This window comes from Chamaea fasciata, unplaced genomic scaffold (genome assembly GCF_029207755.1).
Source record: "Chamaea fasciata isolate MVZ Bird 193981 ecotype frontalis unplaced genomic scaffold, bChaFas1.0.hap1 SCAF_27, whole genome shotgun sequence".
Taxonomy (NCBI): domain Eukaryota; kingdom Metazoa; phylum Chordata; class Aves; order Passeriformes; family Sylviidae; genus Chamaea; species Chamaea fasciata.
The window spans coordinates 4991132-5015234 of record NW_027094112.1 but is presented as its reverse complement, the minus strand read 5'-3'; the positions used below and the strand labels follow the sequence as shown (position 1 = coordinate 5015234).

The window sequence follows — 24103 nt, the reverse complement described above, 5'->3', positions numbered from 1 at the left end:
CTTCCCCTGATCATTTATTAATCGATCATTAATCCACCCCTTTATTTAATCATTTAGAATCAATTGATAACGGATTCATTTCCCTATTTATTAATTATTTTCTCCCATTAATTCGTTAATGAAATTTAATAAATTAATTGATTTTCCCAGGCAATTCCCAAGGCGTTGATCCCAAAATTGGAAATTTTCTCACCCAGGGCCAGCGACGTTCCCAGGCAGGAATTCCAAAGGAAACCCGGGAATATCCCAGAAATCCCGGGAATTCCAGCCCCGACATTCCCGGATTTCTGGGATGAGGAACGGACGGGGTTTATCCCGGAATTCCTGGAAACGGGGACGGAATTCCTGGAAACGGGGACGGAATTCCAGCTTTTCCCGGGTGGGGTTTATGGGGAATGTGCAGCTGAATCCCTGTGGATGGGGGAAAAATTCGGGATTCGGGATCAGGAACGCGCAGGTGAGTCCCCGAGGGGGAGGAAAATTCGGGATTCGGGATCAGGAACGCGCAGGTGAGTCCCCGAGGGGGAGGAAAATTCGGGATCAGCCTCGTCCCTGTCCCTGTCCCTGTGTCGGGGGGTGACCAGAAGTGACCAGGAATGACCAGAGGGTGACCGGAGGTGTCCAAGGGATGACCAGGGGGTGACCAGGGGTGACCAGGAGTGACCAGGAGTGACCAGAGGGTGACCAGGGGTGACCAGGGATGACCAGGGGGTGACCAGGAGTGACCAGAGGTGTCCAAGGGATGACCAGAGGGTGACCAGGGGTGACCAGGAGTGACCGGGAGGTGACCAACAGGTGACCAGGGGTGACCAGGAGTGACCGGAGGTGACCAATAGGTGACCAGGGGTGACCAGGGATGACCAAGGGGTGACCAGGAGTGACCAGAGGTGTCCAAGGGATGACCAGAGGGTGACCAGGAGTGACCAGGAGTGACCGGGAGTGACCGGGAGGTGACCAACAGGTGACCAGGGGTGACCGGGAGTGACCGGGAGGTGACCGCCGCCCTCCAGCTGCCCCATCGCGGCCCTGCCGCCGTTCCCGGCGGGATCATTCCCGGCGGGGTCATTCCCGGCGGGGTCATTCCCGGCGGGGTCATTCCCGGCGGGATCATTCCCGGCGGGGTCATTCCCGGCGGGATCATTCCCGGCGGGGTCATTCTCGGCGGGGTCATTCCCGGCGGGGTCATTCCCGGCGGGGTCATTCCCGGCGGGGTCATTCCCGGGATCCGGGCGCAGCGGAGCGGGCTCGTCCCCGTCCCCAGAGCCTTGGCCAGCGCCGCTAGATGTCACCGCGCGCCTTCGGCTGGCGGGAACGTGGGCATCGCCTCCCGGCCCTTCCCTCTCCCGCTTTTCCCGGGAAGCCACGGAGGGAGGGCCGGGTTTACCCCGGGTTTATCCCGGGTTTATTCCGGGTTTATCCCGGGTTTATTCCGGGTTTATCCCGGGTTTATCCCGGGTTTATCCCGGGTTTATCCCGGGTTTATTCCGGGTTTATTCCGGGTTTATTCCGGGTTTATCCCGGGTTTATCCCGGGTTTATCCCGGGTTTATCCCGGGTTTATTCCGGGTTTATTCCGGGTTTATCCCGGGTTTATCCCGGGTTTATCCCGGGTTCATCCCGGGTTTATCCCGGGTTTATTCCGGGTTTATCCCGGGTTTATCCCGGGTTTATCCCGGGAGCGGACCCGTTCCCAGCGGGAAGCGGCGCCGCCTTCCCACAGTCATCCCGGAGGAGGAGTCTATCCAGGAATCCAGGGATCCAGGGATCCAGGGATCCAGGGCCGGGAACGGGGACACGGGAACGGGCTTTCCTCGGGATTCGGGAATTCCGGGCTGGGAATTCCGGCTGGGAGGGAAAGGAGCTCAAATCCCGTCCCGGCTCCAGCCCAGCCTGGCCTCGACACCTCCAGAGACGGGAATTCGGGATGGGAGGGACCCTTCCCTTTCCCCAAATGAACTCCCGGTGTTCCCAGCCAGGAATTCCAAAGGAAACCCGGGAATATCCCAGAAATCCTGGGAATTCCAGCCCCGACACCTTCTGCATTCGTGGGATTTATGGGATAAGGAATGGATGGAGTTTATCCCCGGAATTCCGGGAAGCGGGGATGGAATTCCAGCTTTTCCCCAGTGGCATTTATCCCGGGAATTCCTGGTAATGGGGAAGAAATTCCAGCTTTTCCCAGCTTTTCTGCTGGCCGGGATTTTGGGAATGACGCCTGGCGTCGTCACCCTGATCCAGGGGGGCCAAGATCCCTTGGGAGCCCTTCCCGGGATTCCTGGGACGCGATTCCCCTGGAAGTGGCCAAGGAGCCCCGGGGCTGGCTGGGTTTCACTCCCAGACGTTTTCCAGCCTGGACAATTCCCTGATTCCCTGACCCCATCCCGCTCCCTGTCCGGTTTTCCCGGGAATGTGGGGCCGGGAAGGCGCCAGATGGGATTTTACGGGAGCCGCCATCGCGCGGTCGGAGCCGCGGCCGCCGCGAGATTAATTCCGCGAAATTAATTGGGACAAGATTGAAAAGGAAATTAAGGCGCAGCTGAGCGAACATTCCCAACCTTCCCCCTCCTCCTCCTCCTCCTTTTCCCATCGCCGCCTCTCCCTCCTCTTCCCGCATCCCGGATTGACGGGGGAAAAGCCCTCGGGATCCGTCGGTTCTGAGCCGGGAATTCCCGCCCCGGATCCCCCTGGGTGCGAACGCGGCCTGGGGGATCCCAAATCCCGAATCCGGCCCCGAAAACGGGGAATTGGCGCCTTTCCAGAGCGGGGTGCAGGAACAGGAGTGGGAGCTGCTCCTGCAGCCCCGGACCAAGGCCCAAAGTGGCCCCAAACCCAGTAAAAACCAGTAAGGACCAGTGAAACCCAGTAAAACCCAATAAAACCCAGTAAAACCCAGTAAAACCCAGTAAAACCCAGTGAAACCCAGTGAAACCCAGTGAAGATCCAAGAAAACCAGTAAAACCCAGTAAAAACCAGTGAATATCCAATGAAACTCAGTGAAAACCCAGTAAAGACCAGTAAAACCCAGTGAAGAACCAGTAAAACCCAATAAAACCCAGTAAAACCCAGTAAAAACCAGTGAATATCCAATAAAACTCAGTGAAAATCCAATAAAACCAGTAAAACCAGTAAAAACCAGTGAAAATCCAATAAAACTCAGTAAAAACCAGAGAAAACCCAGTAAAGACCAGTAAAACCCAGTGAGAATCCGATAAACCCAATGAAACCCAGCAAAAAACAGTGAAAACCAGTAAAGACCAGTAAAACCCACTAAAAACCAGTGAAAACCCAGGAAAGACCAGTAAAAACCAGTGAAAATCCAATAAAACCAGTAAAGACCAGCAAAAACCAGTGAAAACCAGTAAGGACCAGTAAAACCCAGTAAAACCCGATAAAAACCAGTGAAAACCCAGTAAAGACCAGTAAACCCCAGTAAAACCCAGTAAAAACCAGTGAAAATCCAATCAAACCCAGTAAAAACCAGTAAAACCCAATAAAACCCAGTAAAAACCAGTAAAAACCAGTGAAACCCAGCGAACATCCAATAAAACCAGTAAAACCCAGTAAAACCCATTAAAACGCAGTAAAACCCGATAAAAACCAGTGAAAACCCAGTAAAGACCAGTAAACCCCAGTAAAACCCAGTAAAAACCAGTGAAAATCCAATCAAACCCAGTAAAAACCAGTAAAACCCAATAAAACCCAGTAAAAACCAGTAAAGACCAGTGAAACCCAGTAAAACCCAGTGAATATCCAATCAAGCCAGTAAACCCCAGTAGAAGTCAGTAAATCCCAGTAAAGACTGGTAAAAACCAGCGAAAACCAGTAAGGACCAGTAAAACCCAGTAAAGACCAGTAAAACCCAATAAAACCCAGTAAACCCCAGTAGAAGTCGGTAAATCCCAGTAAAGACCAGTTAAAACCAGTAACCCCTCCCCGCTGACGTCATTAATTCAATTTTAAATCCGAATTTCGAGCCTTTTTAGCTCCTTTCGGCCTTGAAAAATTCCCCGAAAAAAGAATTCCCCCAAATTTCCGGATTCCGCCTCACTGAGGCCGCCCCGTCAGGAACGGGGAAGTCAAATGGGAAAGGAGCCGGATTTCCCGGAAAACTCCCCTCAAATTCCAAAAAAAAATAAATAAAATCCCCCCCCGGAAATGCTCCAAAAAATCCCGAAGAATTCCCAAGAACTTCCCGGGAAATTGCGGCGCCCACCTTGCTGAGGACGCGGATGAGGTCGCCCCGGCGGAAGGAGAGCTCGTCGGGATTGTCCCCGCGGCAATCCCACAGCCCCTGGTAGTAATCCCAGAAATCCCCCTCCAAAATTCCTGGGAAAAAAAACCAAAACAACGGGAAATTCGGGGTCAGGGAGGTGAGGGGATCCAGGAATTCCATGGAATTCCAATACGCTCGAGGGAATGGAAGGAAATCATGGGAAAATCCTCCTGGAGGTGATTCCGGAGCTCAGAGTTCTCCTGGAGCTCCTCCGGGGTGGGAAAGGCTCCAAATCCGTGGGAATGTTGGGATCCTGGGGTTGGAAAAGGCCGGGAATTCCACGGGATTGCATCAGGGACTCGCTGGCATCCCGGGAATGTCCAGTGGGGTCGAAGGGGGTTGGATCGGGAGGATCCATCCCAAAATTCCTGCGGGGCCCATCCCAAAATTCCTGCCGGATCTCTCCCTGGCCTTTCAGGGATAAAAATCCCGTTTAAAAATCCCGAACTCCTCCTTTATCCCAGGAATTTCGGGAAGGGTCGTCCCAGCTGGAATTCCGGCATTGCCGAGAGTCTCACTCGTCAAATCCTGGGAATTTCTCCCGTTTTTCCCACAGCCCGGGATGCTCCGAAGTGGCCGAAATTCCCAAAACTCTTCCCCCCAGCCGCGGCCTGGGAATCCTTTGGGTTGGGATCTCACCTTCCCCGCTCCCGAAATCCTCCTCGTCCTCCTCGTCCTCCGGGCACGGCGGCTCCAGCTCCTCGTCTGGGGAGGGAAAAACCAGGGAAAAATCAGGGAGAAACGGCGGGAAAATCAGGGAGAAACGGGGGGAAAATCAGGGAAAAACAGGGGGAAAAACAGGGGGAAAATCAGGGAAAAACGGCGGGAAAATCAGGGAAAAACCAGGGAAAAATCAGGGAAAAACGGTGGGAAAATCAGGGAAAACAGAGGGAATATCAGGGAGAAACAGCGGGAAAATCAGGGAAAAATGGCGGGAAAATCAGGGGAAAATGGTGGGAAAATCAGGGGAAAATGGTGGGAAAATCAGGGAAAAACGGCGGGAAAATCATGGAAATCAAATCCGATGGATCCAGGGGTTTCCCTGGAATCCGATCCGATGGATCCAGGGGTTCTCCTGGAATCCAATCCGATGGATCCAGGGGTTTCCCTGGAATCCAGTCCGATGGATCCGGGGCTTTCCCTGGAATCCGATCCGAAGGATCCGGGGCTTTCCCTGGAATCCGATCCGATGGATCCGGGGCTTTCCCTGGAATCAGATCCAATGGATCCGGGGCTTTCCCTGGAATCCAATCCGATGGATCCGGGGCTTTCCCTGGAATCCGATCCGATGGATCCGGGGCTTTCCCTGGAATCCGATCCGATGGATCCGGGGCTTTCCCTGGAATCCGATCCGATGGATCCGGGGCTTTCCCTGGGATCCGATCCGATGGATCCAGGGCTTTCCCTGGAATCCGATCCGATGGATCCGGGGCTTTCCCTGGAATCCGATCCGATGGATCCGGGGCTTTCCCTGGAATCCAGTCCGATGGATCCGGGGCTTTCCCTGGAATCCGATCCGATGGATCCGGGGCTTTCCCTGGAATCAAGCCTGGACGTGAAGCTCCGCCTTCCCAATCCCAGCCGCCACTTGGATTTCCCAGGACGGAACGGAAGAAGAGCGAAAGCTGGAAAACTTCGGGGGACCCGACCGCTCCCTGGCAGCCCACGCCCGGGATCCTCGTCCCGGGGAAGCTCCGGGATCTCAGCGGAGCCGAGTTTTTAATGGAGCAATTTGATTCAATTTTCCAGTCGATAAAACTCGCCGGCAGCGCTCGGCGCTTCCGAGCGGCCACCTTCACTCCTGATTTAACATTCCCATCCAATCCTGCCCGGGAAATTGGAAAAATTTATCACCTGTGAAATTTTATTTGGCCTCGGCCGCGTCTGTTTTCGTAAAACTTCATTAACGCCGAGGAAATTATCTCTCCGTGGCTTTTCCCGGGGTTTGGGTTTGGTTTTTTTTTTCCCATTTTGTTCCCGTCTCTCGGGGATTTGGGGTTTGTTTTTTTTTTTTTTTCCGTGATTTTTTCCGTCGGGAAGTGGAGGAGGGAAAAGGGAGAGGAGGGAGGAGCGGATTCGGGATTTTTTCCTTGCCGGGTTTTATTTTTGGGGGGGTTGGGATGAAGGAAGATCCGTGAGATGGGATCGCCCGGGAAAGGTGGGAAGGGTGATCCATGGGAATCCATGGGAAATGGTGGGAACCCATGGAAACCCATGGAAATCCATGGAAATCCATGGAAATCCATGGAAATCCATGGGAATCGATGAAAACCCAGGGAAATCCATGGGAAATGGTGGGAACCCATGGAACTCCATGGAAGTCCATGGAAACCCATGGAAATCCATGGAAATCCATGGAAATCCATGGAAATCCATGGAAATCCATGGGAATCGATGAAAACCCAGGGAAATCCATGGGAAATGGTGGGAACCCATGGAAACCCATGGAAATCCATGGAAATCCATGGAAATCCACGGAAATCCATGGGAATCGAAGAAAACCCAGGGAAATCCATGGAAAATGGTGGGAACCCATGGAACTCCATGGAAATCCTATGGAGAAACTAAGGCAAACCTATGGAAAACCTATGGAAACCCATGGTAAACCTATGGAAATCCTATGGAAAAAAACCTATGGAAATCCTATGGAAAAAAACCTATGGAAATCCACGGACAACGGTGGAAATCCATGGGAATCCATGGGAATCCTTGGAAGTCCATGGAAACCCGTGAAAAGCCCTGGAAATCCATGGAAATCTATGGAAACTCATGGAAATCCATGGAAAATCCATGAGAATCCATGAAAACCCGTGGAAACCCATGAAAAGCCCTGGAAATCCCTGGAAATCCATGGAAATCCGCCGAAATCCACGAAAACCCTGAGAGCTGCTCCAGCAGAATTCCCGGATCCCAAATTCCCAGGAAAACAAGGTTTGGCTTTGGGAAGTCCATCAAAAACTGGGACTGAAGAACCGGGAGAAAACCTTGGAATTCTGGGTGGGTTCGATGTGGGAATGGCCGAGGTTTCCGCACGTTTTTTTTTCCCAAGGAAAAGTCGGGAATCGGGGAGCTCACCTGGCAGCACCTCGTAGATGTCGTCGCCTTCCGGCTCCTCGGGGTTCGGGGTGGAATTTTGGGAATTGCTCCTGGAATCGGAGCTGTCCCGGTCCTTGGAGAGCTCCTCCTCCCCCTCCTCCTCCTCCTCCTCCTCGCAGGGGATGGTCAGGGAGCTCAGGTCTGCCGGGAAACACGGAAAACGGGAGGAAAAGTGGGAATTCTGCCGATTCCAGAGGGGTGGGATCGAGCTCCAAACCCGACACCAGAGAACCGGGGGAAAAACCCGAAGGAAAATCCCAAGGAAAGGTGGAAAATCCCAGGGAATGAGCCCGAATTCCCAGAGAATTTCCGGAATTTTCTGTCTCCAGCCGGAGGAACTCCCCACAAACGCGGGGCTGGGCGGAGGGAAAGCCCCGCCCCGGGTGGGAAAACTCTTCCCAAGGATCCCAAAAACCGGGAGCGGCTCCGGACACTCACCCCTGAGGAGGAACCGGATCTGCTCCACCCAGTCCTGCGCCTCGGCCGGGCTCGGCGCGGTGAACTGCCGGGAGAGGCCGGTAGCCCGGGATTTGGGGGCCGGGAATTCGGGGTTTGGGAATTTGGGGTTTGGGGTTTGGGAATTTGGGGTTTGGGAATTTGGGGTTTGGGGTTTGGGAATTTGGGGTTTGGGAATTTGGGAATTGGGGTTTGGGGTTTGGGGTTCGAGATTTGGGGTTTGGGAATTTGGGAATTTGGGATTTGGGAATTTGGGGTTTGGGGTTTGGGAATTTGGGAATTTGGGGTTTGGGAATTTGGGAATTTGGGATTTGGGGTTTGGGAATTTGGGAATTTGGGGTTTGGGAATTTGGGATTTGGGAATTTGGGGTTTGGGAATTTGGGAATTTGGGGTTTGGGAATTTGGGGTTTGGGGTTCGGGGTTTGGGAATTTGGGGTTTGGGAATTTGGGAATTTGGGATTTGGGGTTTGGGGTTTGGGATTTGGGGTTTGGGAATTTGGGGTTTGGGGTTTGGGATTTGGGAATTTGGGGTTTGGGAATTTGGGAATTTGGGGTTTGGGAATTTGGGAATTTGGGATTTGGGGTTTGGGGTTTGGGAATTTGGGAATTTGGGAATTTGGGGTTTGGGAATTTGGGAATTTGGGATTTGGGGTTTGGGGTTTGGGAATTTGGGAATTTGGGGTTTGGGGTTTGGGGTTTGGGAATTTGGGGTTTGGGGTTTGGGGTTTGGGGTTTGGGAATTTGGGAATTTGGGGTTTGGGAATTTGGGAATTTGGGATTTGGGGTTTGGGAATTTGGGATTTGGGGTTTGGGGTTTGGGAATTTGGGGATTGGGAATTTGGGATTTGGGGTTTGGGGTTTGGGAATTTGGGGATTGGGATGAGGGGGCAGCGATCCAACGTTCCCAGCCCCAGGAACAGCACAGGGAAATTCCCGGATTTATCTCCTGGCTCCGAGTGTGTGCGGAGCTTTGCCAGGATATCCCAGGAAAGCTGGCAGGCCTAATCCATGGAAATCCACGGAAATCCATGGAAATCCATTCCCATTTCCCCCCCCAAATTCCCATTCCTCCCCAAAATTCCCATTTTTTTCCCGTGAAATTCCCAATTCCCTCCCAAATTCCCATTCCACCTCCCGAATTCCCATTTCCTCCCCAAAATTCACTTTTTTTTTTTTTTTATTTTTTTCCTCTGAAATTCCCATTTTCCCAAAAAACTTCCCCTTTTCCCGACCTCGTAGGAGCGTTTTCCGGGACAGAACAGTTGGAAGCAGCATTTCTTCCGGGAATCTTTGCGGAGTTGGGAATCCAGGCGGGCCTGGTAGCGCTCGATGGGGAAGGAGCCTTTGGGCTGCTTGCCTGGGAAGAGGGAATTGGGAGAAATTCGGGATTTTCCGGCTTTTTTCCACCCCTGGATGCGGCACGGGGGGGGGGGAGGGCGGGTTTATCCAGGGAAGAAAACTGAGGCACGTGGCTGGAAAATTCCGGGAAAAGGGGAATGCCCTGAAAATTCCGGGAAACTGAGGCCGGCGGGAAATTCCGGGCATGGAAAATGGGCCAGAAAATTCTGGGAGAGAGGAAACGGCTCCAAAATTCTGGGAAAAGGAGAATGGACAGAAAATTCTGGGAGAGGGGAAAGGGCTCCAAAATTCTGGGAAAAGGAAAATGGACAGAAAATTCTGGGAAAAGGGAAACGGCTCCAAAATTCTGGGAAAAGGGGAATGGCCAGAAAATTCTGGGAGAGGGGAAACGGCTCCAAAATTCTGGGAAAAAGGGAATGGCCAGAAAATTCTGGGAGAGGGGAAAGGGCTCCAAAATTCTGGGAAAAGGAGAATGGACAGAAAATTCTGGGAGAGGGGAAAGGGCTCCAAAATTCTGGGAAAAGGAAAATGGACAGAAATTCTGGGAGAGGGGAAACGGCTCCAAAATTCTGGGAAAAAGGGAATGGACAGAAAATTCTGGGAGAGGGGAAAGGGCTCCAAAATTCTGGGAAAAAGGGAATGGCCAGAAAATTCTGGGAAAAGGGAAACGGCTGGAGGATTCTGGGAAAGGGAAATAATGGGAACGGAAATGGGAAACGGGAAGAAACTTCTGGAAAAGGGCAACGGCTGGAAAATTCCGGGAAAGGAAAATGGATAGAAAATCCTGGGAAAAGGGGGAAATGGCCGGGAAAATCCAGGGAAGAGGAACGGCCGCAAAATTCCCTTTGCTCCGAAGGAGAGAAATGCCCGGCCCAGCTGGGGTTTCCCCGTCCCGGGAGCCGGGAATTCTGGTTTTCCGCGCTCGGATCCCGCGTCTCCAGGCGAAAGCTGGGAACCCTTTTCCCCACTCACTCTTCTCGTTGGCGTAGTAGAGGAAATTCCGCCGGGTGAGGACGCACCAGCGCTTGTGCCACTCCGAGCTGAAAAAGCTGGGCTCTGGAAAACGGGGGAAAAAAAAAACGGGAATAAAACGGGAAAAATTAAAAAAAAAATGGGAAAAATGGGGGGGGGGGGGAAAAATTCCTCCTTTTTATCCCTCTGGGCCGCGTTTGTCATGGATTCGGCCGGGCCCGGAGGGAGTTGGGGGTTAAATCCCCGGGAAGTGCGGTGGAGGCGGGGAAAAGCGGGAGCGGCTCCTGCCTCGGCCCGGCAATAATTCCCCAGAAAATCCCGTTAGCGGAGGGAATAATTGGTGCCTTTCGCGGGAAAAGGGAGATAAGGGCCGGAGGATCCGCGTCCCGCTCTTATCTCCGCGCTAAACTCGGGATGATCCCCAATCCCTGGAGCTTTTCCCGGCTTTTTCTCCTCATTAGTTTTGCCCTCCAGGCCTGGGCCGGGCTTAATTTAATTCCGGGATTTGATTTGGATGCTCTGGAAAAGGGAACGAGCCCAGCGAGGCATTGGGAAAACCCGGAAGCGTCCTGCCGGTGGAAATCCGTGGATTTCCTGTGTTGTCCCGAGGTTTTTTTCAGGCTGGGAATTTGGGATTTTCCCAGGTTTGGGAGTGGGAGCCCCGGATCTTCCCGTGGAATTCCAGGTTTTACCTCGGGATCTCTTCTCCAGGTATCCTTGCTTCAAAATATTCCCGGAATTCCGGTCCGGCCATGGGATCTCCTGCAGGCCTGCAGGGAGCAAAGCAAAGGAAAACCTTGGAATTTGGAATTCCCGCATCCCGAAGTTTCCAGCCCCTTCCTTTGGGGAAGCAGCGCCGGGGGTGGAAATCCCGGGTTATCCCGATCCTGCTGGTATTCCCGGGATTGGGAATAGGGAAGAGGGTCTTGGAATTCCAGGATTCAGCGGGATGAGGCTGGAGCTGCCCTTTTCCCCTGGAATTTGGGGGGGTTATGGACATGGAAAATCCAATTCCCATGGAAAACCCAATTCCCACGGAAAACCCAATTCCCATGGAAAATCCCAATTCCCACGGAAACCCCAATTCCCATGGAAAACCCCAATTCCCATGGAAAACCCCAATTCCCTTGGAAAACCCCAATTCCCATGGAAAACCCCAATTCCCATGGAAAACCCCAATTCCCACGGAAAACCCCAATTCCCACGGAAAATCCCAATTCCCACGGAAAACCCCAATTCCCTTGGAAAACCCCAATTCCCATGGAAAACCCAGTTCCCATCATGGATCACGGCTCTGCCCACGGAATCTCATCCCAGAATCCGGAAGGGCTCAGCCATTCCCAGCTCATCCCAAGAGCCTGGGAATCCTGGGATAGCGGGAGGTGACCCTGGATGAGGTCTCGGATCCCTTCCACCCCAAATTATCCCGCAATAAACCCACCTAAAAATGAAAAAAACAACCCCGGAAATAAAAATATCAAAAATGATAAAAAAAACAGGGATCCATGACTTTAAAAATCCTTGGAATTCTCTCGCTGTTCCCTCTCGTCCCCAATCCCAACATTCCGAGCCCCGGGCCGAGCCCTCGCTGATCCACGAGGAGCTGGAAAATTCCTAAATCATTCCCTAAGGGAGCGTCCGTCCCATCCATCAGCGGGCGGGAATCCATCCCCATTAATTCCCTAATCCATGATAAACTTCCCGTCCTTTCCTGTCGGCGCGGGGACTCCGTAAATCCCGCCTTCGGCTGCGGCTCCAGCGGAGCGTTCACGCGTTCGCCCGGCGGCCTCGTCGTCCCGGGAACGGCCTCGGAGGACCCGTTCCCGAGGCGGCGAAGTTGGGAATTCCGGAGGCAGCGAACGGGAATTCCAAAGGCAGCGAATTTGGGAATTCCGGAGGCAGCGAGCTCGGGAATTCCGTGGGCAGAAAGCTTGGGAATTTCGGAGGCGGCAAACTCGGGAACTTTGGATGTGGCAAACTCGGGAGTTCTAGATGTAGGAAACTCGGGAGTTCCAAAGGCAACAACTTTGGGAATTCCGGAGGCAGCGAACGGGAATTCCAAAGGCAACAACAGCTTTGGGAATTCCGGAGGCAGCGAGTGGGAATTCCAAAGGCAACAACAGCTTTGGGAATTCCGGAGGCAGCGAACGGGAATTCCAAAGGCAACAACAGCTTTGGGAATTCCGGAGGCAGCGAGTGGGAATTCCAAAGGCGACAGCTTTGGGAATTCCAGAGGCAGCGAACGGGAATTCCAAAGGCAACAGCTTTGGGAATTCCAGAGGCAGCGAACGGGAATTCCAAAGGCAACAGCTTTGGGAATTCTGGAGGCAGCAAACTCGGGAATTCCGGAGGCAGCGAACTCGGGAATTTTGGATGTGGCCAACTCGGGAGTTCCAGATGTAGCAAACTCAGGAATCCCAAAGGCAACAAATCTGGGAATTCCGGAGGTGACAAACTTGGGACTTCCAGAGGCAACAAATTTTAGGAATTCCAGATGCAGGAAACTCGGGAATTCCGGAGGCAACAACTTTGGGAATTCCGGAGGCACCAAACGCGGGCTAACTCCCCTCAGCGGGGCAGATCCAAGGGGGATCCAACATTTCCTGGAATTCTACCCGAGGCCAGGTCGAGCAGAGCCGGGGAGCAGCTCCCATCAATCCCGGCCCGGCCCTTGATGGATTCTCCTCCCGCCTCGGCTTTGACCAACGAAAACAAACAAAGGAGAGAGAGCGGGAGAGCCAGGAGAAAGGGGAGGCGAACATCAAATATTCCCGTGACAGCTCCCCAAAGGAGCCGGGAGAGCGGGAAGCGCTTCCCGAAGGGAGCCGCCTTTGATGTGGGATGGGGGATTTGTAAACAGCCGCCGCTCCGGATCGCGCCTTATCCAAATATTTCCCTTTCCCAGCGCCGGCTGAGGGCCGGCCTTGACGGCTTTGGACTCTTCAACTTTCGGCTTTCACCCAGGGACGGAGACGGGGGCACAGCTCCCGCCCCCTTCCCGCTGGAATTCCATCCGGAATTTCCCCTTGGAAAGGCTGATGTGGGGCACCTGGAGATGAAACTCTCAGTGCTGCTTTCCTTCCCCCCACCCCCCCCCCCCCCGGTGTTCCCGTTTTTCCAGAGGGTCCTGAGCCCCTCCGGAGACCCCTGTGGTCACAGCCCTCGTCCATCCCGTCCCGTTCTCCCATCCCATCGATCCCGTTCATCCCGACTGATCCGATTGAACCCATCCCATTGATCCCGTTGATCCCATTGATCCCATTGATCCTATTAATCCCATTGATCCCGCTGATCCCATCTCAACCCATTGATCCTATTGATCCCATTGATCCTATTAATCCTATTGATCCCATTGATCCCATTGATCCCACCTCAACTGATCCGATTGAACCCATCCCATTGATCCCGTTGATCCTATAAATCCCATTGATCCCGTGAATCCCATTGATCCTATTGGTGCCTTTGATCCCATTGTTCCCATCTCAACCCATTGATCCCATTGATCCTATTAGTCCCACTGATCCCGTGAATCCCATTGATCCCGTTGATCCCACTGATCCCATTGATCCCACGGATCCCACCCCGCCACGCCCTTTTCCTGATTCCCAACGGGGGCAGCCATCCCCGGGAAAATCCCAAATCCCGCCGAGCTCAGGGTGCCGCGGGGCTGGAATTCCACGTTTAACCCCGAGCGGCAACGGCGCCGAAATCCGGGAATAACAGGGAAGGGAATGAAGGAACCCTCCGGCCGTAAATATCCCGGGAATTCCCACCCGGACCCCGGGGTTACATCCCGCCTCTTTAAAAACTCATCCCAAGGAAATCAAGCGCTTCCGTCACCTCCCCGGGAATATTTACGGCCTCCGGGAAGGGCTCGAGAGGAGAATTCCCCCTTGGAACGATCCCGGGGGCGGCGAAGGTCAGCGCGGCGATGGACGAGGCCGAAGGATTTCCCTCCCGAGATTCCCAGGCCGGGACATCCCAACCCCGGAGCTGCTCCCCAGGGATTCTCCCGGCCCCGGGGGTCGCGGAATTCAGGGAAGGGCCCTGTCATTCCAAGATTTTGCCACAAGGAAGCAGCAGAAGCTCAGGATTGGAGCCGGGAGCGGGAGCGGCCCCGGCGGGAGCGGCAGCGGGGGGCTGGGATCCCAATTCCCGAATTTCCCATCCCAAAAGGGGCTGGGAACCCCGGCTGGGATCCCAATTCCCAAATTTCCCATCCCAAAAGGGGCTGGGAACCCCGGCTGGATCCCAATTCCCAAATTTCCCATCCCAAAAGGGGCTGGGAACCCCGGCTGGGATCCCAATTCCCGAATTTCCCATCCCTAAAGGGGCTGGGATCACCGGCTGGGATCCCAATTCCCAAATTTCCCATCCCAAAAGGGGCTGGGAACCCCGGCTGGATCCCAATTCCCAAATTTCCCACCCCAAAAGGGGCTGGGAACCCCGGCTGGATCCCAATTCCCAAATTTCCCACCCCAAAAGGGGCTGGGAACCTCGGCTGGGATCCCAATTCCCAAATTTCCCATCCCTAAAAGGGGCTGGGAACCCCGGCTGGGATCCCAATTCCCAAATTTCCCATCCCTAAAGGGGCTGGGAACCCCGGCTGGGATCCCAATTCCCAAATTTCCCATCCCTAAAGGGGCTGGGAACCCCGGCTGGGATCCCAATTCCCAAATTTCCCATCCCTAAAGGGGCTGGGAACCCCGGCTGGGATCCCAATTCCCAAATTTCCCATCCCTAAAAGGGGCTGTGCTGATCCCTAAAATCCCTGTCCCGGGGGTTCCCGTCCTCCCCTTTCCCCCGATTTTGGGGTGGCAGCTCCGTGCCCCCATTCCCGCCGGGAATTCCAAGGGAAGCGGATGGGGGTTGGCAGGTCCCTGTCCCATTCCAGCTGGGAATTCCAAGGGATTGGGGTTGACAGGTCCCTGTCCTTGTCCCTGTCCCCAAACCCCTTTCCCCCCATTTTTGGGGTGGCAGATCCATGCTCCATTCCCACTGGGAATTCCAAGGGATTGGGGTTGGCAGGTCCCTGTCCCTGTCCCTGTCCCCATCCCATCCATCCCATCCCATCCCATCCCATCCCATCCCATTCCATCCCATCCCATCCCATCCCATCCCATCCCATCCCATCCCATCCCATCCATCCCATCCCATCCATCCCATCCATCCCATCCCATCCCATCCATCCCATCCATCCCATCCATCCCATCCCATCCCATCCCATCCCATCCCATCCCATCCATCCCATCCCATCCCATCCCATCCATCCCATCCATCCCATCCCATCCCATCCATCCCATCCCATCCATCCCATCCATCCCATCCATCCCATCCCATCCCATCCCATCCCATCCCATCCCATCCCATCCCATCCCATCCCATCCCATCCCATCCCATCCCATCCCATCCATCCCATCCCATCCCATCCCATCCCATCCCATCCCCAAACCCCTTTCCCCCCGATTTCGGGGTGGCAGCTCCGCGCCCCCATTCCCGCCGGGAATTCCGCAGGAAGCGCCAGCCCCGCTCCCTCCCTTTCCCTCTCCTGACCTCATCACTTTTCCCTCCCCCCCCCCTCTTCCCTCCCCACTCCCCGAAAGTGCTGAAGCGCAGATTTCCCGGGAATTATTTATCCGCGGGAGAAATGATTAAAAAAATTATTGGGAAACAAAAAAAAAAAAAGGTAAAAAAAGGGGAGAGATAAAACAAAACATCGATCGCTGGAAAACGCTGGGAAGTGACGGCGGATAACGGATGGAGGGACGGAAAAAACCAGGGAACCGCTTTTTATGGCGGCTGGGATTCGCCCCGAGTCATAAATCCGGGATGTTATGGATCGGGAGCTCCTCGGGAAAAGCTCCAAAGGCGGTGGGGGCGTTGGGGGGACTCTGCCTGGAGATCCGGGTGGGGTCGGAGCTCCAGGGTCCGAAATCCAGGAGGGATCAGGGCTTTGGGATCCCCAAATCCAGGTGGGATCAGGGCTTTGGGATCCCCAAATCCAGGAGGGATCAGGGCTTTGGGATCCCCAAATCCAGGAGGGATCAGGGCTTTGGGATCCCCAAATCCAGGAGGGATCAGGGCTTTGGGATCCCCAAATCCAGGTGGGATCAGGGCTTTGGGATCCAGGGGGAGCGTTCAGCCCCCATCCCAAATTCCAGGAGGGATCAGGACTCCAGAATCCCAAAATCCAGGAAGGATCAGGACTCCAGGACCCCAAAATCCAGGAAGGATCAGGACTCCAGGATCCCAAAATCCAGGAGGGATCAGGACTCCAGGATCCCAAATTCCAGGAAGGATCAGGACTCCAGGATCCCAAAATCCAGGAGGGATCAGGACTCCAGGATCCCGAAATCCCAGTCGGATCAGGGTTTTGGGATCCAGGGCCGACCTTGGACCCTTTTCCCAAATTCCAGGAGGGATCAGGACTCCAGGATCCCGAAATCCAGGTGGGATCAGGACTCCAGGATCCCAAATTCCAGGTGGGATCAGGACTCCAGGATCCCGAAATCCCAGTCGGATCAGGGTTTTGGGATCCAGGGCGGACCTTGGATCCTTTTCCCACACTCCAGGTGGGATCAGGACTCCAGGATCCCGAAATCCCAGTCGGATCAGGGTTTTGGGATCCAGGGCGGACCTTGGATCCTTTTCCCACACTCCAGGTGGGATCAGGACTCCAGGATCCCGAAATCCAGGTGGGATCAGGACTCCAGGATCCCAAAATCCAGGAGGGATCAGGGTTTTGGGATCCAGGGCCGACCTTGGACCCTTTTCCCAAATTCCAGGAGGGATCAGGACTCCAGGATCCCGAAATCCAGGTGGGATCAGGACTCCAGGATCCCAAATTCCAGGTGGGATCAGGACTCCAGGATCCCGAAATCCCAGTCGGATCAGGGCTTTGGGATCCAGGGCGGACCTCGGACCCTTTCCCCCCGCCCCAGGGATCTGGGATTAAACAGAACCCCGGGACGTTCCTCCCGTGGCACTGGAGCCTCTCCCGCGCCCGGATGTGATCCCGAACTTTCCCCTCGGAGCCGATCCCTCCTTCCCTGGATCCCTGGGGAGGCAGGGCCGGGAAGGCGGGCGGGAATTGCTGACGTTTCCGGGCGCCCTGAATTGGAGCAGGGACGGTTGGATTTTATTGCTCTCTCCGTCAAAAAAACCCAACGGAAAAAAGAAAAAAAAAAAATCCCATCCCGGCTCCAGGCGGGAAAGGCGGGATCGATCTCCCGGCCTTTAATATCATCCCAGAAAACAAGCCCCCAAATCATTATCCCGTTATTTTTATGACGGAATTACGGCTGAGAAACGGCGGCTCCGGGCGTTTTCCATTTCCTGCCGCGGCTCCGAGGGGGTTTGGGGGGGTTTATTTCCCTTCCCCCTCCGGATCAAATCCCGCCGGGATGGGGAACGGGAGCTGGGTGGGGATGGGAAGGGCCTGGATCTGCTCCGGCATGGCAATCTGGGAGTCCCAAAACCCTGCGATGGGAATGTTGGGAATTCCAAAACTCCGGGATGGGATTTTGGGAATTCCGGAGATCTCCAAAGCACCGGGATGGGAATTTTGGGAGCCCCAAATCTCCAGGATGGGAATTTTGGGAGCCCGAAAACTCCGGGATGGGAATTCTGGGAGTCCTGTGGTTCTGGGATGGGAATTCTGGGAGCCTGAAAACTCCGGGATGGGAATTCTGGGAGCCCCAAATCTCCGGGATGGGAATTCTGGGAGCCCGAAAACTCCGGGATGGGAATTCTGGGAGCCCCAAATCTCCGGGATGGGAATTTTGGGAGCCCGAAAACTCCGGGATGGGAATTCTGGGAGCCCCAAATCTCCGGGATGGGAATTCTGGGAGCCCCAAATCTCCGGGATGGGAATTCTGGGAGCCCCAAATCTCCGGGATGGGAATTCTGGGAGCCCCAAATCTCCGGGATGGGAATTCTGGGAGTCTCAGACCCCTCCTGACCGTCGAGAAGACAAACTCATCCCCACCACGTCCCAGACTGGGAGCGCATTCCTGCCGGGAGAGAATTCCCAAGGTCCCGCCGGGGCCGGGGGGGCGTCACCTCCTCCTGTCCCCAAACCCCTGCCCAGGCACGGCAGGATTCCCGGGATTTCCTCACTCCGGAACCAGGGATGAGAGGGATCCGGGCTGGTTCCTCGGGATCCATCCCATGATCCCGTTATCCCATCCCACATTCCAGCTCTCAGGGACGGATCCGGCGGCCTCCATCCCAATCCCAAGGACATCCTGGATTCCCCGGATTTACGGGATGAGGGAACACAAGGAAAGCCAAATCCTCCACTCCACTCCGGAACCGGGAAGGAGACGGATCCCGGATGGTTCCTCGGGATCCATCCCCTCATCCCGCCTTTTCCCAGCCTCCCCGGGGGGTCTCTCCGGCGCTCGGAACTCCGGGATCGGCGCGATAAATCCCGGCCTGGAGCAGCATCCCGGGAATCCTCTCCGTGCCCTCCTCGTTATCCCGTTCCCGGCGGGAAGTTCGGAGCTCCTTCCCGGCTGCCGCCATCAGGAAGTGATGGATGGCGGCGAAAGCTCCGGGAGTTCATCCGCTCTCCCATTAAATTTCCCTTTAATTGGTCTCCGAGTCAATCAGGAACTCGCCGGGCAGTGAATTAAGGAAAAAGGAAAAGAGGGAAAAAAAAAATTTAAAATAAAAAAGAAAAATTCCGCGGGGGTTGGAGGGGAGGGATCTTTGTGCCGTCGGCGGATTGAAGAAAATGCGGGATTTGCTTCCGGAGGGGCCGGAATTCCACACCGGGAGAGTCGGAGGGGGGTCCCGGAGCGGGGAGGCAGCCAAGGGCTGCCAAATAACCAGAAAACGATCCCCGGAAAACGCCAGGAAATCGACGGGAGAGGGAGGAATCCATGGAATTGCCTGGCGGGAATCCATTGGAATTTTGTTTTCCTGGGATTGGGACGGAATTCCCGAGGCGTGGAAAGCTCCGGGAATGGCCAGCAGGAATTCCTGGGTGGGTGGTTGGGTGGGAATGACTCGGGGCAAAGCCAAGAGCGGCGCCTGGAAACTCCTGGAGGCCCATCCCGAGTTTCCTGGGAATTTCAAGGACCGGTTCACCCCAGGGAATTCCTAAAATTCCGCTGGAAACCTGGAGAGGGAAACGTTGGGATGGGATGGGGATGTGGGGACGGCAGGGACATTCCAGGGACATTCCAGGGACATTCCAGGGACATTCCTGGGACATTCCAGGGACATTCCTGGGACATTCCAGGGACATTCCTGGGACATTCCAGGGACATTCCAGGGACATTCCAGGGACATTCCTGGGACATTCCAGGGACATTCCTGGGACATTCCTGGGACATTCCAGGGACATTCCAGGAACATTCCAGGGACATTCCAGGGACATTCCAGGGACATTCCTGGGACATTCCAGGGACATTCCTGGACCATCCCCACGGGAATCCAACTCCTTGATCCCTTTGGATGGGTCCAAAATTTGGGATTGACACATCCCAACCCCACCCGAGCCGGGGCAGGATCTTCCCTCCCGGAATATTCTTCTCTTCCCCATTTTCCCCGGTTGGTTTTTTTTATGGAATTTCGAGGAGCAGATTCAAACCACCTTCTCCTCCTCCCCGTTTTCTCCCTCTTTATGGAATTCCCAGGGCCGGAATCAATTTGTGCTTTCCCCACCCTCATTCCCCCCGTTTTTATGGAATTTCAAGGAACGGAACCAAACCACGTTTTCCTCTTCCCCATCCCCACATTCCCCCATTTTTTTTTTAATGGAATTTCGAGGAGCGGGATCAAACCGCGATCTCTTCCCCATTTCCTCCCCCGTCTTTTGACGGAATTCCAAAGACCGGAATCAATCCGCGCTTTCCTCTTCCCCATTTCCTTCCCCGTTTTTTGACGGAATTCCAAAGACCGGAATCAATCCGCGCTTTCCCCTTCCCCATTTCCTCCCCCGTTTTTTGACAAAATTCCAGAGACCGGGATCAATCCGCGCTTTCCTCTTCCCCATTTCCTCCCCCTTTTTTTTGACAAAATTCCAAAGACCGGAATCAATCCGCGCTTTCCTCTTCCCCATTTCCTCCCCCGTTTTTTGACAAAATTCCAAAGACCGGAATCAATCCGCCCTTTCCTCTTCCCCATTTCCTCCCCCTTTTTTTTGACAAAATTCCAAAGACCGGAATCAATCTGCGCTTTCCCCTTCCCCATTTCCTCCCCCGTTTTTTGACGGAATTCCCAGGGGCCCGCCCCCCTCCCTGCCCCCCATCCGCCCCCATTCCCACCCCCCGTTTCCATCCCTCGGGAAGCCGCCGGCGGCTCCGTCCCCGCTCTTCCCCAGGAGCCCTAAATCTCTCCCCGGCGGGAGATTTACGACGCCCATTCCCGTCCTTTAGTGCCAATCCAATCGGGCCGTAATGGCGGAACACGGCGCCGCCGCCGCCCGGGGCTGCCGGCTCCCATAAAAGCCGTGTCGTTCCAAACGGATGAGTTTATAAACGGGAACAACCCCTCGGCGCCGACAGCAACACGAGGCCCGGTCGCCGGTTAAACGCTTCCCATTTGTTATTTCTCCTTTCGCCCGGCGCCGGTCCGAGGATCCGCCGCGGAAGGAGGGACGTGGAGGGGATGGGCTTGGAGGCCTAAACCCGGGCCTGGGATCCTAAAACCGGGCCGGGGATCCTAAACCCGGGCCTGGGATCCTAAAACCGGGCCGGGGATCCTAAAACTGGGCTGGGGATCCTAAAACCGGGCCTGGGATCCTAAACCCGGGCCTGGGATCCTAAAACCGGGCCGGGGATCCTAAAACTGGGCTGGGGATCCTAAAACCGGGCCTGGGATCCTAAAACCGGGCTGGGGATCCTAAAACTGGGCTGGGGATCCTAAAACCGGGCCTGGGATCCTAAAACCGGGCCGGGGATCCTAAAACTGGGCTGGGGATCCTAAAACCGGGCTGGGGATCCTAAAGCCGGGCCTGGGATCCTAAAACCGGGCCTGGGATCCTAAAACTGGGCTGGGGATCCTAAAACTGGGCTGGGGATCCTAAAACCGGGCTGGGGATCCTAAAACCGGGCTGGGGATCCTAAAACCGGGCTGGGGATCCTAAAACCGGGCCGGGGATCCTAAAACTGGGCTGGGGATCCTAAAACCGGGCTGGGGATCCTAAAACTGGGCTGGGGATCCTAAAACCGGGCCTGGGATCCTAAAACCGGGCTGGGGATCCTAAACCCGGGCTGGGGATCCTAAAACCGGGCCTGGGATCCTAAAACCGGGCCTGGGATCCTAAAACCGGGCCGGGGATCCTAAAACTGGGCTGGGGATCCTAAACCGGGCTGGGGATCCTAAAACTGGGCTGGGGATCCTAAACCGGGCTGGGGATCCTAAAACTGGGCTGGGGATCCTAAACCGGGCTGGGGATCCTAAAACTGGGCTGGGGATCCTAAACCCAGGCCGGGGATCCTAAAACCGGGCTGGGGATCCTAAAACTGGGCTGGGGATCCTAAAACCGGGCTGGGGATCCTAAAACTGGGCTGGGGATCCTAAAACTGGGCTGGGGATCCTAAAACTGGGCTGGGGATCCTAAAACCGGGCCTGGGATCCTAAAACTGGGCTGGGGATCCTAAACCCGGGCTGGGGATCCTAAAACCGGGCTGGGGATCCTAAACCCGGGCTGGGGATCCTAAAACTGGGCTGGGGATCCTAAACCCGGGCTGGGGATCCTAAAACCGGGCTGGGGATCCTAAAACCGGGCTGGGGATCCTAAAACTGGGCTGGGGATCCTAAAACTGGGCTGGGGATCCTAAAACCGGGCTGGGGATCCTAAAACTGGGCTGGGGATCCTAAAACTGGGCTGGGGATCCTAAAACCGGGCTGGGGATCCTAAAACTGGGCTGGGGATCCTAAAACTGGGCTGGGGATCCTAAACCTGGGCTGGGGATCCTAAACCCGGGCTGGGGATCCTAAACCCGGGCTGGGGATCCTAAACCCGGGCTGGGGATCCTAAACCCGGGCTGGGGATCCTAAAACCGGGCCTGGGATCCTAAAACCGGGCTTAAAATCACCCTGGATCTGCTCAGCACCCAGCAGGGTTTGTCCCTTTCCCGCTTTGGGAAAGCTTCCCGGAATCCCAAATTATCCCCAAATCCCCAAACCGGCCCTAAAACCTCCCTGGATCTCAGCGTCCAGGAGCATTTATCCCTTTGAAACCTTGGAAAAGCTCCCAGCGCTCCCGAATTGTCCCAAGATTCCCAAAAATCCCCAAACCGGCCCTAAAACGCTCCCGGATCCCAGCACCGAGCAGGGTTTGTCCCTCTCCCACTCTGGACAAGCTCCCAGCGATCCCAAAGGATCCCGGATTGTCGCCATGGCGACGGGCGGGGACGAATCCCGCTCCAGGTGTGTTTGGATTGTTCCTCCCGGAGATTTTTCCGGGGCTCTTTCGACGCCTCCTCATTTCCCGGAGCAAATATTGATGGAATATCGGCCTGGAGCTGAGAGGGCGGAAAAGGGGGAGCGGCTCCAGCTGCTCCCAGAAACCCGGGGGGGTTGCTTGTTGTTTTTTTCTCCGGGAGTTTTTGGCCGGAAAAACGGGAGAAAAATCCCAAATCGGGAATCGTGGAATGGTTTTAAATCCCATCCCATTCCCATCCCATTCCCATCCCATTCCCATCCCATTCCCATCCCATTCCGTGGGCAGGGATAATTCCCGTTGTCCCAGGGTGCTCCAGCCTGGCCTGGGAGGATTCCAGGGATTCCTTCCCAAAATCCCGCCCCAATCTCCCCTTTTCCACTTGGAACACGTTCCCTGTGTCCCGACATCCCAATTCCCGATGAAAATATCCAGGAATGTCCCAGCCTGGTGCCAGATCCCGGGAAAAATGGGAAAATCCTGTTTTCCCTCCCCAGTGATGGATTTTCTCCTTCTGGAAAACCGGGATAACACCGGGGAGCTTTTCCTGGGAAGTGCCTGCTGATCCTCAGTGCCAGCGGGAAAACGGCCAGAATTTTTCCCTGGTTATTCCAGGAATTCAATTGGGAATGAAAACAACCGGAATTTCCCCCTGTTATTCCAGGAATTAGGGTGGGAATGATCCTGGATCAGCCGGATCCAACTTTCTTTTCCTTGGGAAAAAGGAGCTGGAATGTCTTTGGCTCCTCCAGCCGAATCCATGGGAGGATTCCTTTGGAATCGTGATCCCTGAGGATGCACGGGATGGGATCGGGATGGGAGCGACCCCAAAGCCCAGAATTCCAGAATTCCGGGAATTGCGAATCCTCAGGGATTCATTCCGACCCCCTCCCTCCACTGATCCATGGAAAATTCCACGGGAAAAACAGAGGGAAGGAAAAAAAAATTCCCATGAGAACATCCCGGCTGTGACTTTTCCATCCCAAAGCCGGGGCCGTTCCCGGTGCCCGCGGATCCCGCCGGGATCTCCCCCTTCCCTTCCCTTCCCTTCCCTTCCCTTCCCTTCCCTTCCCTTCCCTTCCCTTCCCTTCCCTTCCCTTCCCTTCCCTTCCCTTCCCTTCCCTTCCCTTCCCTTCCCTTCCCTTCCCTTCCCTTCCCTTCCCTTCCCTTCCCTTCCCTTCCCTTCCCTTCCCTTCCCTTCCCTTCCCTTCCCTTCCCTTCCCTTCCCTGCCCGCCCCGGGAATTCCGGCCCCGAGGGAAGGGAGCAGCTCCGGAGCCTCCGGCCCTAAATCCCGGCCCATCCCAGGAAATTCCGGAGTTTCCTCCTTCCCTCGGCCAATTCCGAGCCTTTGGCTCCTTCCTGGTTTTTATGGGGAATGGGAGCAGCATTCCCTAAAAACGAAATTCCCCACAAACAGCATTCCCTAAAAATGGGATTCCCTAAAACCAGAATTCCCTAAAAACGGGATTCCCTAAAAATGGGATTCCCAGCCCTTCCCTGAAACCGGAATTCCCTAAAACCAGAATTCCCTAAAACCAGAATTCCCTAC

General features: G+C 55.0%; 1 protein-coding gene across 1 annotated transcript in view; it reads right to left on the bottom strand.

Moving 5' to 3' along the window:
* The window catches only part of LOC136301688 (src kinase-associated phosphoprotein 1-like), a 105713-nt gene that overhangs the window by 13207 nt on the left and 68403 nt on the right, over positions 1–24103 (bottom strand). Inside the window, exons 6-12 of the mRNA XM_066204811.1 lie at positions 10849–10926; positions 10157–10240; positions 9058–9182; positions 7807–7870; positions 7348–7509; positions 4912–4977; positions 4213–4325 (exon numbers count right to left, since the gene is read on the bottom strand). Of these exons, the coding sequence (XP_066060908.1) occupies positions 4213–4325; positions 4912–4977; positions 7348–7509; positions 7807–7870; positions 9058–9182; positions 10157–10240; positions 10849–10926 (692 nt within the window). The remainder of the gene's footprint in view (positions 1–4212; positions 4326–4911; positions 4978–7347; positions 7510–7806; positions 7871–9057; positions 9183–10156; positions 10241–10848; positions 10927–24103) is intronic.